Source organism: Agelaius tricolor, unplaced genomic scaffold (genome assembly GCF_023055355.1).
Source record: "Agelaius tricolor isolate 1412-34295 unplaced genomic scaffold, bAgeTri1.0.p SCAF_2, whole genome shotgun sequence".
NCBI lineage: Eukaryota > Metazoa > Chordata > Aves > Passeriformes > Icteridae > Agelaius > Agelaius tricolor.
In genome coordinates, this window is record NW_027269262.1 from 82,973,128 (window position 1) to 82,986,909 (window position 13,782).

Consider the following 13,782-nt stretch of genomic DNA (forward strand, 5'->3'; position numbering starts at 1 on the left):
GAAGCTGTCAGCCTGGAGAACAGCATTAGAAGAATGAGAAACTGTGTTCAGCTCTTGCCTGCACTGCTGCTAGACAGAGAGTTTCATGTTTTGTTAAGATATTTGTAAGACAGAAGTCACACCTACCCAGGACAATATTGCAATGGATATTTTATGGATAGATGCCATGTTATTTTGCTCAGAGATGTCTACCAAATGGGAAAAGATATGTTTTAAATTCTCCTATTAACATTGCTGTCAAGCTCTGCTACACACAAAACTGGTTTAAACATCATTTGTACACTTGGAACCATTACTAGCAGTGACCCCTTTAACTTATAAAATGTTCTCAAAGATCCTATAAATAGCCACATGCCTAATTTTAAACATAAGTAGTCTCCTGTGTGAAGTGTTAAGCTTGTGTGTAGCTGTTATTAGAACTAGGGCCAGAAAGGTTAGTTCATGCTTTGCAGACACAGTTCCTGGTCTCAGATGCAATTCAGTCTTTCAGAAAGCTCTGCTGATGGTGTGGTTGTGTTTTCAGGCACTGCTGGCTCTTACCAGCAGTGCCCAGCCTTGCAGCTCTTGGTGCTCCAAGCCAGGCAGGTCAGGGAGAGGCGATTGTTAAGCCTCGCTACTCGGCAATGCTTTCGATAGCAAGATCTGATTATGATGTGATCTGCTTACCCAGAGATGAACCTTGGCTAGGGCTCCTGCTCTCTGTGCCACAGCCAGGACTTGCCTTGGGAAAGCTGCTGGTGTCCTGCAAGCACAGAAATGTTTTGGGGACTGGAACACCAGAGGTATGACATCTGTGTGATGTGTTTACCTGTTTGGGTCTTTTTTAGAAAAGTAGTTTTGGGTGTAGTGTGATACCAAGAGGTTAATTGGAGTGTGCATTAGTCTTGTAGATGGGGCTATTTTGTTCATCAGGAAAACTGTTCTGTCTTGGAACATCATGTCCCATGATCATTTTGCTTCCCAAGGAGAAGGTCACTCACATTTACATCTGTAAACATGATATAAATACTCTGTGAAACCAAGTGGCTTTGCTGCTTTCCTTCCTCCCCTTGCAAATTTGCACACAGCTCTGATCTGGTTATGGGTGTGGTGGCTTGGATCTGATTATCAGGGGCGTTGTACTGGGTATGGAGCTGGTTAGAGGTGCTAGAGCTGGGTCCCTGGGATCCCCTTTTGAAGAGCTAAACTTTGTATCTGAGCACTTTGAAATTGGGCTGAGGAATATCCTGGGATGGGCTGATGCAGAGGCACAGAGAAATAGAGGCTGGTCTCAGATGTCATGAGGTAGGGAAAGTACTGGGTTAAATCCATTCACACCTTATCCTAAGGCCAGTTGCTGAGTGTTGCCCTATGGTAAGAATGGTTGCTGGCTGTCTCAGCCTCTTTAAGGCTGTGAAGCCAGGCTCTGACAAAGCCTTTTCCCAGTCTCAGGTGTTCAGGGTGAAAGATGCACTTTTCACCATGAGCTCTGTGTAGAATTTAAGAGAGATTGAGGACTAGGAGGTCTAGCTGCAGTGGATGATGGTGGCTCCAGCTGCATCTCTCCTGTGTGGAAAAAATAACAAAAGTGGCAAGTTTGCAGCTTCTGGCTTGGGGATGTCTATCCATGGGATGACATCCAGAAATTCCCAGGTGAGAAATGCTGTGCTTGGTCAGCTGCTTAAAAAGTGTTGGAGAGTTATTTCCATCCTCCCAGCTAAAGTCACCATTCATTACTATGGCTCAACAGCATGAGACCTGTGTATGGCATAGGATGCTTGCCATTAGACTGACAGATTGGAAAAAAAATTAAAGCTTTGGTGTGTTTTTCTTCCAGAGGATAAGACTTTCTTAGTACATCTACCTGCCTTAGCAAAATGAGAGCAGTTTTCCTTGTATATGCCCGAGCTCGTCAAATAAAAGGTGTGATCCGTAGAAAATCAGTAATCAGATGACTTGGTACCTGAGAAACACTTGAGACCTACATGTGATTACTGGATTATTTTAAGGTTATTACAACTGCCTCACTATGCTTCTGTACCACATGAAACTCTCCATACGCGTGTAGATAAATATATAGATTTACCATTAGCCTGTACCTATATATATGTACATTTATGTTATCTGAGAAAACAGAAGCAGCAAGCAGTGTTTCTGCATGGTTTAAAGCATAAGAAATACCCAATTACACTGGTGTGTTCTTAATCACTGTGCTCCTGAAGGAGCCACGTGAGCAGCCTCATTCGTCTGTCGATGTCTGTGAGGAGCAAACAGGTTGTCACAACAAGTGTTCCTGTCTGAGACCTAAAATGGCTTCTGTGGTGTGAGGGTTTTGTGTCCAAATGTTTTTTTCTGCTCTTGTTGAAGTGCCAGTTCTGAAGAAATGGGGAGAATCTGGAGCAAATCCAGCTCTTGTCTCCAGGGATGTTTGAAAATCCATGCAACTTCTGAAATTCACCCAGAACAGACAAAGGAAGGATGCTTGTGATTCACTGTTATTTTGAAAACAATCTTTGAGTTATAATTTCCATGTTTTCACTCTTTCCTTTTCCTTTCCAGGCAGTGAAGCCGATTTTAGCTCTTCAAGCAGCACAGGCAGTATTTCAGCACCTGAAGTCCATATGTCGGCTGCTGGAAGCAAGAGATCTTCTTTTTCTCGCAAGTAAGCAAAGCAATTTTTCCTGAATATTGCTAGTGCAAAGATAGACTACTGTGTAAAGTCTTGCATTTTAAAACAGTTGGGTTAACACAAGGCTCTTGGGTAGCACACTGGTGAGAACTGCAATATGAGAGAGAAAAAAATGCTGTATTCAGTGCACAGAAGTTGTCAGTGTGCCAGATCAGCCAGCCGTTGGGGGTTTTTTTGTTTATTCATAGCAAGTGCAGGAAATAGAATCAGGTAAGGCAGAAAAGGCATTGTCTGAAGTGGAGAGAGAGCTGGGTGTGTTAGTTAACAGCAGTATTTCTAACCAGTTAACCTAAACCTTTTGGTCTTAACAATTTGTTTTATCTCTGTCATAAATTGTCAGCTGAGCTTACACCCTTCCAGATCATTATCTTATTTTTTGTTGTAAGAAGTAGACAGTATTGCCTTTGATGTTGGATTTTTTTTTCTGAAATACCCTTGCCCAGCTTAAAAAAAAAAATTATATCATAGTTATCTGTCTAAGTGAACCTTTCATGAAAGATTTTTGTAAGATTTCTCCCTGTCATCTGCGAATTGCAAATTCAGGCAGCTTGAGAACACAGGGGCATTGGGATGGAGTGTTCTGCCCACGCAATCCCTGCTGGTTACATTTTGTGGAGCAGGAGGAAGGAGTTCCCAGGGACAGGCCTGGTTTCCTGCCCGTGGTGGCAGAGCTGGCAGGCAGGCTGGGATGGCAGCAGGGTACCCATGTGCCTGAGTCACACCGGGGTCCTGAAGGTCGCAGTGTGCCCCGGCGCACAGAGGCTGTCAGAATGAGGCTTTGAGAGCGCTTTCCTGTCTGTATCATGAGACTCTTGGAAAAATAAACACTACCTGAGTTCCCTCTAGATTGCATTCAACAAGTAAAGTTACTGGCTGTGGGAAAAAATGGTACTAAGTGTAATATGAAGCCCTAAAATCACCTTAATTTCAGTAAGATTCTGTGTCATTTCATATACTACTGGGCATTTTAATATAACTTTAAACTAGAGCATACTGACATCCTGTATTGGACAGAAGTCCTCTGTAATGAGGCTCCTTCAGATGCCCTGCTATGTTAAGCACAGTCTCTGCGAGTTCTGCCACACACCAGAGTTGATGATACACTGTATGAAGTGGAAAGAGATATCTCCTTTGCAATATGTTCTTTTTTGACTGTTCTTGCTATGAAACACTTCAATGTTGTCACAAACCACAGTCCTGTACTTCATTGTAAAATAATTACAAAATCATCCAAACCACAGCAGTGTGATGAAGGTTTGCAGCAGCCACTCAACCATCTGTTCCTTATAAACTGTTCCATTTGCTGAGAAGGGAAAAAACCAAGTGAAACAATTTAAAGAAGAGATGTTGCTTCATAATTCTGTGGTATTTGATTTTTTATATTCATGCCTTCTCTGTTGCTGGCTGGGTTTGCCTTTTTCTGGTCTTTTTTGTTTGGATTTTTTAAATTTTATTTTTCTTAAACTTGCCCTTTCATTACCGTTTAGAAGAACAACTCCAATGGGAGAGTGAAGGTGGCAGTGTAATAGTGTAGGATGACAGACCAAGTGAGCAGAAAAGGGACACATCCCGAGAAGCTGGCCTCAGAGCACTCCAGCCCTTGGGCAGCTGTCAGGCAGGGAGGATACCAATTGCTTCAAGCACACACAGTTGACAGATTCTTTAATAAAGAATGGAAAAAGAAAGGTAAATATGTACAAGAAAAACTGGAAGAAAAAAAGAAAATACTGTGTTTTCCTTTGTCTCTTTCAATACTATTTCAGCCTGCTCTGCATGGGGCTAGAACTATATCGAAGTGGATGAATAGCTGACCATGACAGATGAAGCACCCAGTATGCCAAAGGCAGAAAAGAACAGTGGCCCAAACAAAATCTGTTTTCATTGCACACTGTGATCCCTCAGGCTGCTTGCCGAGGAGCATGAAAGCAGTCTTACAGCAACCCTCCATGCACAGGCACCACTCTGCAGGCCTGGCCAGGGAAAGCTGGAGTGTGGTTCTTTTGGCATTAGTCCAGACCACAGGCCTCTCCTTACTTAACAGAGTCAAAGATTCAGGAAACAGGGATGATCTGATGGAGTCACTGGGAACTGTGCTGTCCACAGAGAGATGTAAAATGGCTGAGATTTCCTTAGAACGCGTAATTCAGACTGAGAGCCCCCTGCCAGTGAAAGAACATGCAGTTGCTGATCATGTCAGAATTTTATTTCTTTCCAGCCACTCACAGTTATCTCTCTGGTTTATTGTTTAGACAACTTTGTATATAAAATTAGACATATAATGGGTTGTGTCATGAGAATAATGCTTTCATCATTTTGGTTCTTCTCCAGTCGTGGTTCTTATGGTCGGAATAATGGATCCTTACCCTACAAGTCTGGAGCCAGTCCACCTGCTTCACATGGAAAGGATGCTTCATCAACACTGTGCAAAAACCATCTGAGTCCTGCTAACATCCATCAGAGTTACAGGGCTTCTTCAGCCAGCAGCAGCAACTCAGGCTCATACAAAGGAAGTGACAGCAGTCCAGTGATGAGGCAAGTCTGTGTTTCAGCCTCCTGGTGTTGGGTACATTGACACTCTCTCTGCACTGTAGTGTGGGATCAGCTGTAGGAGTTGCCATGCAGGTCATCTTGCTCCTTACCATAGTTATGATGCCTTATATAGGTGACATAACAGTCAGCAAGGTTCTCCATACCATGTAAAAGCTTTATTGTTTCAGCACTGTAAAATTCAAGTTTACTTTAAGTCAAAGTCATTTGCAGTTGGTTTTCACTCCAAGGCAGGCTATTTCGTGCCATCAGTTCTCATGAGGATTTACTGGTTTGTTTGTTGTAGGGTTCTTTTCACTTCAAAGAGAATTGGGTGGGGTAGTGTAGGAAACATGATACACTTGGGCGAAAATTCAACCCGCCAGGCCTTAGGCACCTCCCTAAGGAGTGCAGTTTCCTGTATAGGAAAGAATACAGATACCTGCCAGAGCATGTGACATGTGTTGCAGAGAAGAAGTGGCCACCATGCTGCTGCTGTTGCTCACGCTCCCAGACGACTGAGCAGCCAGTATTCATGTGTATTGGCTGACTGAGCATGTAATATACACACCCAGAGCTAGACGGGATGAGTGTAGATTTCAGTGTGCTCAGCTCCTTGGGCTGCCTCACCTGGCTGTCTGTAGATGGCTGCCCTTGCCCTGCCTGTTCTTGGGCACACCACCCATTTGGGGCGAGGGGATGGCCAGGCATTGTAAAGTTAAAATAAAGTTTAAAGCCTTATTTGATGTAATGACACAGAAACAAAGTACAATAAATAGTAAATCTTGCACTGTAGCTACAAATCAGCTGTTTCCTCAAGTACTTTGATTTGCAAGGTGAAGTAACTTGTGTGGACACTGAGGAGCTTCAGATGAGTCAAGTTTTGCATTTATCAGTCAACGGGATGTCTTTCATTCTGCCAGGACTTAAGAACTGCAAGAGTGATGTTATGTATGTGATGGTTTGTTTTGGGTTTTTTCAGGCGATCAGGGAGATACAATTCTTGTGGTGACAATCACAGCATTAAGCCACAAAACCCAGAGCAGTATTTGACTCCTCTGCAGCAGAAAGAAGTGGCAGTACGACATTTGAAAACCAAGCTGAAGGAATCTGAAAGCAAACTCAAAGAAAGGTAAACCTCACTTCAGAAATCAGTCAGAAAGATTTATTTGGGAACATTTAGGGGTGGGAATCCTGAGTGGTTTTACTCATTTCTTGATCAATGAAGTTTCCATTCAGAAATTTGAAATACAATTAGTCTGGTTAGGTTGTTTTCAGTATTTCAGGTTTCAGAGTGTACTAAGGGGATGCAAAACAATGCATTTATTTATAAATATAGCTCCTTTTCCTTCTTGGAACTTTCACAATAAAATACTTTTAAAGGACAACTTTTCACAAGTCTGATTTAGATTGAGACCTTTTATACATAGAACAGTTTCTACCTGCCAGCATGTGTTACCTTAGTGTCCTGTTCTACCTCTCTCAGTGAAATAGAACTGAAAATGTCCTCCTTTTCCCCAGTGAAAGAATAGTTCATACCCAAACCACTGTGCCTATTTGTGTTTTTGTCACTTACATGCTGAATTTTTCACAATAGTCCTTTGTGTGGATGCTGAGCAAAGAAGTGACAACATGCATTACGCAGCAGCAGATGTCTCTTGCTAAAACTGCACTCTGAGAGCTGGCTCTCCAGCACAGACAACCCAAGGGGTCACAAAGGGCTGTTTGAATGGAGCCCAAGATGTAGTTCCAGGGACCTTGTGCTCTTCTTCTGCATCAGCAAGGCCTGGAACTGGCATAGGAGTCCCCTCTCTCCCACTTGCTCCCCATGTCCTTGCAGCAGTCTCTGGCTCCCTGGTGGGGAAAACCAGCCATGTGCCTGCAGACCTGAGCTCCGTGGCTGTCCGAGGCCAGCATTGGCTCTGGCAGTATGTGACAAGCTGCTGGCAGCAGTAGGGATGCATCCAGGCAGCTGTTTCCCATTTGCTCCAGGGTGAGGGAGTAGGGGAGATTTTAAGCACTAGAGTGGTTGGATGTGACCTAGAGGTCACCACTTGTGCCTCAAATTGTCCAGGATCATGGCACAGCCCACAAGGCTGCTGGTTTTGTGGGGAGGTCAGTGACTCCCATTAGCAATCCGCTGGCATATCTTGGCTCTCTCAGAGGTGGTCACAAATGGCACCTGGAGAAATTTGCTTCCTTCTTGGAGCATCTCAGCAGCAGAGCCATCACTGTGTGGTGGGGGCCTCATGTTGGCTTTAACTGAGCAGTCAGCAGAAGTGTTACATCATTTTTATTTTGCTACAGGGAAACAGAAATAGAAGAGCTTAAAGCTCAGCTGGGACGGATGAGGGAGGACTGGATTGAAGAAGAGTGCAATCGTGTGGAGGCAGAGCTAGCCTTAAAGGAAGCAAGAAGTGAAATTAAACAACTCAAGCAGGTTATTGAAAGCATGAAAAACAGCTTGGCTGAGAAAGACAAAAAAATTCAGAAATACTTCATAGACATAAACATTCAAAACAAGAAACTGGAATCTTTGCTGCAAAGCATGGAGATGGCTCAGAACCACTCTGCAAGGGATGAGCAGTGCCTGGAGTACACGAGCGACTCAGAGGGGAAGCTGTTATCATTGTGTGCCACCCTGCCAGACAGCCCCATCACGGAGGACCAAGGTCTGGAGGAGGTGGCAGACAGTGATCTGCTTCTTAGTGAGGACAGAGCTAACGGGACTGACTCATCTGGAGAGAGTTTGACCACCACAACCTCTGAGTTGAGTGATCCAGCTCCCTTCAGTGCTGCTGTAAATGAAGAGATGCTTGAAATCATTCTGGATGGAAAACTAACTTATTGCCAGGAAGAAGCAAAAAGCAATATGATGGTGGAACAGGCCATCCAGACTGACGTGGTGCCATATAGTTTGGATGTGGAGCAGCTCATTCAAAACATCTTCAGAGCTCAAGACACCTGTCCTCTAAGCCCACCTTCTTCACTGAAGGATCTGGGTGAATTTTCTCTTGGAAGCTTCAGTGATTCTGGTATCATAGTAGACTTAACCCCAAGTGATCCCAATTCTGCCATCCTTTTGTCTCCTATGGAGTCTCCATGCAGGAAGGTGGAGTACAGAGTTAATGAAAACCGTTTCATGAAAGAACTTGATTTTACAGAAACTCACGATGATGAAGCCTTTGAGTATGTTAATACAGGAATAAAGAGGAGATACTGGAGCAGCAGTCTCCTCGGGGATCTTCTGGCTGTAGCAGCCCCTGTTGTACCAACTATTTTGTGGGCTTTGAGTACTCAGAGAGGAGGAACAGATCCTATTTACAATATTGGAGCATTGCTTCGTGGTTGCTGCCTGGTGGCCCTGCACTCTTTACGCCGAACACCCTTCAATATCAAAACCTAAACTCTACTCTGGCACCAACTGGCTGAGGCAGAGAGAAAGAGGGATGAGATGGATTATAAAAGATTACTGTATATTCTGGCAGAGTCCATCCTTTGCTTTTGACTATTTAATTTGCACTATAAATCAGTTAAAAACATGTTCCTTGTCTCAAAATAAAAAAAATAAGCTGAACCTCTTACTTCCACAAGATGTTTTTAACATACTGCTGCTTACAGAAATAGTCCCCCTGCTCCCTGGCATCATGTTCCTCCCCTGTGCTGGTGACTTTCTGGTGCCAGCACATCTGCACAGTGAACATAACCAGAGAAATAGGAATTCAAGCCTAGTGCTCTTTCATGTTCCACTGCTGAGCCAGGATTAAGCTCAGTCACTCTTCCTGGATGGTTCACTGAGCAAATGTAAAAGCACTTTGCACTGGCTCAAGGGTAGTGCGAGATGCACAAGGAACAAGTGGCTGGAGAAAGGTGGGGTATTTCTCTAGACAGCACTAACCTTCTCCTAGGGTATCACACCTGTGCTCCAGAAAGCATGCTAGCGCTTTCCATTTGTTGTCCCAAGTGTCAATTCAATTTAGAGGTAAAACCCGTATTCCCCAGGCAGCTTCCAGCACATCGTTCGTGCCTGTCTCATGTAGTGCTCTTCTCAATTGTGCAATTGCTTGAGCATTTCACTGGTCTTGTGCGTATACAGGGACTGTAACCAAAAATGTACATTGTTGGGAGTCTTAACACTTGTTACAATGATAAGTATAGGCGTGGATACACTTTGGTTCTTAATGTTGTTTTAAAGTCTTTATGTATTGGAACCAGATAGTCTTTTGAGCCCTTTGAAATACTATGTATAAATGTATTGTGTTTTAACTTATTGTTTATTTAATTGCTTTATTGTAAATTACCTTTATAATCACAAGTTCAGTAAAGCATGATAGATATGTCAAATGTGTGAGTCTTTTATTGTAGAAAGGTATAAAAAAGTACCCCATTCTAGCTGAGCTGTCAGGTACAGGCTGAGCTAGAGGAGATACTGTATCAGGTACTGTTCCAGGAGATCAGAATTAGACTGAGAAAACCTGAATACAGTTCCAAGTGTAAGCACTCACCAGGCTGATTAAAGGCTCCAGCTGGGCTGCAGTTGCACACACAGCCCACTCTGTTGCCTCACACTGGCTTCACAGATGCAAGTGACCTAATCTTTAACCCAGTGCAATCATCTGGAAACCTGTAACTCCTCAGCACTGCAATGCCAGAACAATACCAGTCTTTCTGGCATTTTACCCATCTGACAGTCATGTGGTCTCAGTGTGCATGCACACTGTGACCATCAAAACATTAATTCTCTATGTCCAAAACCCAATGCTACCCAACAAGCAAAACAGTGGGGTTTGTCTGGCTCTACCCAAGCTTTCAACCCCACCTCTGGCCATTTAAACCTCACTGGCCTCCTGTTGTCCTCTTCACCAAAACAAGTGTAGTATTTCCTTGTGTTCCCCAGAGAAGAAGGAATCCAGGGAAACCTGACAGTGCCATATTATTGCTCTGCAGTATTTGGGAAGGAAGTTATGAGTACTCCACAAAGGAGTATAATTGGCCGTGTGTGGGGAGCATTTGCAACACTCAACAGGGTGATACTGATATCTACAGAGGTGACTTGCACACCTTTCATGTCCCTGTGGTGCCTGAGTGGTGAATTACTTTGTGTTTGCAGTAGAGATTCTAGAGGCTTCATTAAGCATTACATTAAGGAAGGGAACTCTAACATATCATTTGAAGTAATATAATCCCCATCTAACAGAGATGGACATGAGAGCATCTTGCTTACATTGCCATAACTTTGTCTTCCATGCTCTCCCACCTTCTTGGGTGCCCGCAGCCATCTGGCTTGCCTTGTGACACTGCTGCACTGCATATTACTCAAATGTCACTTTCAAAAGCTTTTACATTAAAGGGACACTAGGGCAAACATTACCAGTTGGAGATATTATCAATATAAATTTTACACAACCATGGAATAGGCAGATCTCATAACAAGAACAATGTCAAAGTTTCTTTCTGCCCTTAAGATTCTTCAGTCAGTTCAACTCTCCTACATTTAACTACTGCTCATCGAGAGGTGACAGCATTCCAATCACATTCCTGATAAAAGCCTTTGCTGTGATCTCTAGCTAAAATTCAGCTCACTTCTAAGCTTCCACCTTTCCTCCTCCACACTGCAAGGACATAGACAGCTCAAAGTACCCTTGTAAGGGTACTTTGTAAGACCACACCTGAATTACTGTAATTCACCAGTCTCAGATTTTGGTCTTTGTTCCACGATTCGTAGAGGATATGCCAGTTGGTGCTCCAAACATACCAAGTTCACTTTTTTCCCTCTAGTATTACATGAAAGTCTTAGTCATGTCTCACCTGAATCTCACTGGTGATGTACACAACTAGGGGAGGATCACCAGCCTACAAACAGTTCAATAGAAACTCCCATCCTTTTTTTCTGAGTTTAGAAAATGCTCATACCCACACCCCTACCTCACTGGGAAGTCTTATCTCAAAATATGCAGGTGAGGAGGACATGCAGCTCATACATTATAGGTAAAAGAGTGAACACTTGAATTCGGGCTTAGGGCATAGGAACCAAATCAGCTTCTTCCTGGGCTGAGGGGATGCATGTTCATAATCCCACTATACATTTTATTTCTAATCCAGGGACAAAAAAAGCCTTTCATATTCAGCTTAAGAAGTGCCCAACATGCCCTGCTGTTGAAAATGTTGAGGTTCAGGCATTTGACTTCCTTCCCACTAGAGATTCATCTCTATCCTTCACAGAATCACAGAATGCATCAGGTTGAAAGGCACCACAATTGGTCATCTGGTCCAACCTCCCTTCTCAAGCAGGGAGCACATGGCACAGAATTGCATCCAGGCACTTCTTGAGTATCTTTAGGGGTGGGGAGACTACAACCTCTCTGGGCAATCTGTTCCAGTGCATACTCAAGTGAGGAAGTTCTTCCTCATGTCGAGGTGGAACTTGCTGTGCATCAATTTCTGCTTGTTGACTCTTTTCACCCTTCCTTATGTCCTTTTCACAAGGCTGTTCCCAACTTGTAATTACACATTTCTCCTGCCTTTCCCTGCAAATCAACTCTCTCTTAATCCCAAACTCCTGAAACTTATTTAGTAGTTTTACATATGCTCTATATAAGTAAATATTTCACTCCAAATCCCTTCAGACAAATGAGCACAGGACCTGGCAAGCACAAACAACTACAGCACAGTCAAGGAAAGGATTTTCAGTCATCCTGGCAGGTCAATCCTCCACAGTCAAGAATATCAGTGAAAGCAATAAAGTCCAGCTTTCAGCCAAGAAAGAAAGAAAAAAAAAAAAACCACATGGCCAACAACTAAAATATGAATGAGAAAAGGAGGAGCATATGGCAGTAGAAGGGAAAGACAAGAAATGCATACAGGGGTGTACAGGATCTTCAAGAAACTCAAACCAATGGAAAAAAATAGTATCAGAGCAGCAGCCTCAGTAAGCTTAGCAAAAGTGTTTTCCTATTTATCAAGGATAAAAAAAATCAATATTTAGGAAGGAGGAAAGAAGAGAGACCACAGGAGAAAGACAAAACTGATACTAATGCATGGGTTATCACCATTCAAGAGACTTCCTCCAAGAGCAGAGTCCTCCCTACTGGCACCATGTCAACACAGGGCAGAGATGGAGGAATCTCCAGAGCAGCTGTGCTCAAATTTAGCAGGTAGATGGAAGAACAGCAAAGCAGTACACAGCAGGAGAGGAGGGAAAAGCAATGCAGGAGGAGTCCCAAGCAGAAGGTGGCAGAACTCAAGGGTTTTTTAAATGGCTGAAGGCTCAATGATCAAATGTGCTTTCATGATGTATTTAAGGGGCTTTATTTGCAACTTAGTAACTCACCCACCTGTTGTTATTTTTAATAAATAGTATTGATTTACATCTACTTTATAGTGTCTCAAAAATAGCAACAGTAATCACTAATTTTCTAAAAGATGAGACATAGCTTCCAACAATTTCACATTAAACAGGCAGTAGATAGCCAGTTTCCTTGCCCTGTGTCAGCAATAGTTAAAGAATTGTGACTGGTACCTCCTTGCTTCTTGAGTGCTGTTAAAAGAACAAACACAGATTGTTATTAAACCTGATTCATAAACTTTCTCACCTCCCATCCCTTGTCAAATACTTTGGAGGTGTAGTAGGAAAAGATTTGCTTGCCATACTGCTGCAGTGAAGTCTGCACTTGAAATAATCTGTTCTACTCCAGCCAGCAGACTTGTGCAGAAATCATGCATGGCATTATTGGCTTCAAAATATATTTCAAAATTTAACATCTGAAAATTGCTGTCACATCAGTTGACCTGTGCAAGATTTGAACCTATGTGACAAGTATACTTAAAATTTTTTAAAAACTTTTCTCTGGGAGTAAAGCCATTAAAATTAATTCTTACTGTGTTGTTTTCTCAATTACTTATACTCTAAGCAAAATTTGTGCCAGAACTTACTAGAACTTAGTTACAAATTCTATTTTTGTAGGCAGGAAAGATCTAGTCACATGCCCCCTCCTCCCCTTCCCATTCTCTTACAACTGACACTTCCTGGGCTGTCCCTGGTTGAACAGGAAACAAGTCTCCTGTGCAAAATGCGCCGATGTCACTCACCTGTCATAAGGTAAGAAATCCATACAACCCACAAATCAGGGATAATAGCACCCACACAACAGAACCTGGAAAAAGCATTCACTGAAGCATTGGGCTGGATGAAGCACCTAGACCCCAACCCCCTCCCATCTCTTTCCAGCAGACATTGAACTTTTTCATTAAAGCACTGTTTCCTTCTACTGCACATATACCATTCATGCTTCACCAGGGGAATTACAGAGTAAACACACACAGAAAGTGTGCAAAAAATGGAGTTTGAAAATTGCTTGTAACTGAACTGAGAATTTTCACACTAGCTTTATTAGCAGAAGACACAATTTTCCTTCTTAATTACACTAACTATGCAATGACTATAAGATGTGAGGATCCCTATCTCTAGTAAGTATAAGAATTTCTACTAGAAATACAAATTTACCAATACAAGTAAATTAGTAAAATGCTCCCTTACATTCGCATTAACCCTTTGTAGGCTGCACCACTCCTGTGTAGTGATGCCACTG

The 13,782-nt window shown here is 42.9% G+C and overlaps 1 protein-coding gene across 1 annotated transcript in view; it reads left to right on the forward strand.

The window, feature by feature from the left end:
* Positions 1 to 9,538, forward strand: part of SYBU (syntabulin) — a 39,968-nt gene extending 30,430 nt beyond the window's left edge. Inside the window, exons 4-7 of the mRNA XM_071421711.1 lie at positions 2,539 to 2,641; positions 4,997 to 5,200; positions 6,177 to 6,326; positions 7,502 to 9,538. Of these exons, the coding sequence (XP_071277812.1) occupies positions 2,539 to 2,641; positions 4,997 to 5,200; positions 6,177 to 6,326; positions 7,502 to 8,600 (1,556 nt within the window). The 3' untranslated portion in view covers positions 8,601 to 9,538. The remainder of the gene's footprint in view (positions 1 to 2,538; positions 2,642 to 4,996; positions 5,201 to 6,176; positions 6,327 to 7,501) is intronic.
* The last annotated feature ends 4,244 nt before the right edge of the window (positions 9,539 to 13,782 follow it).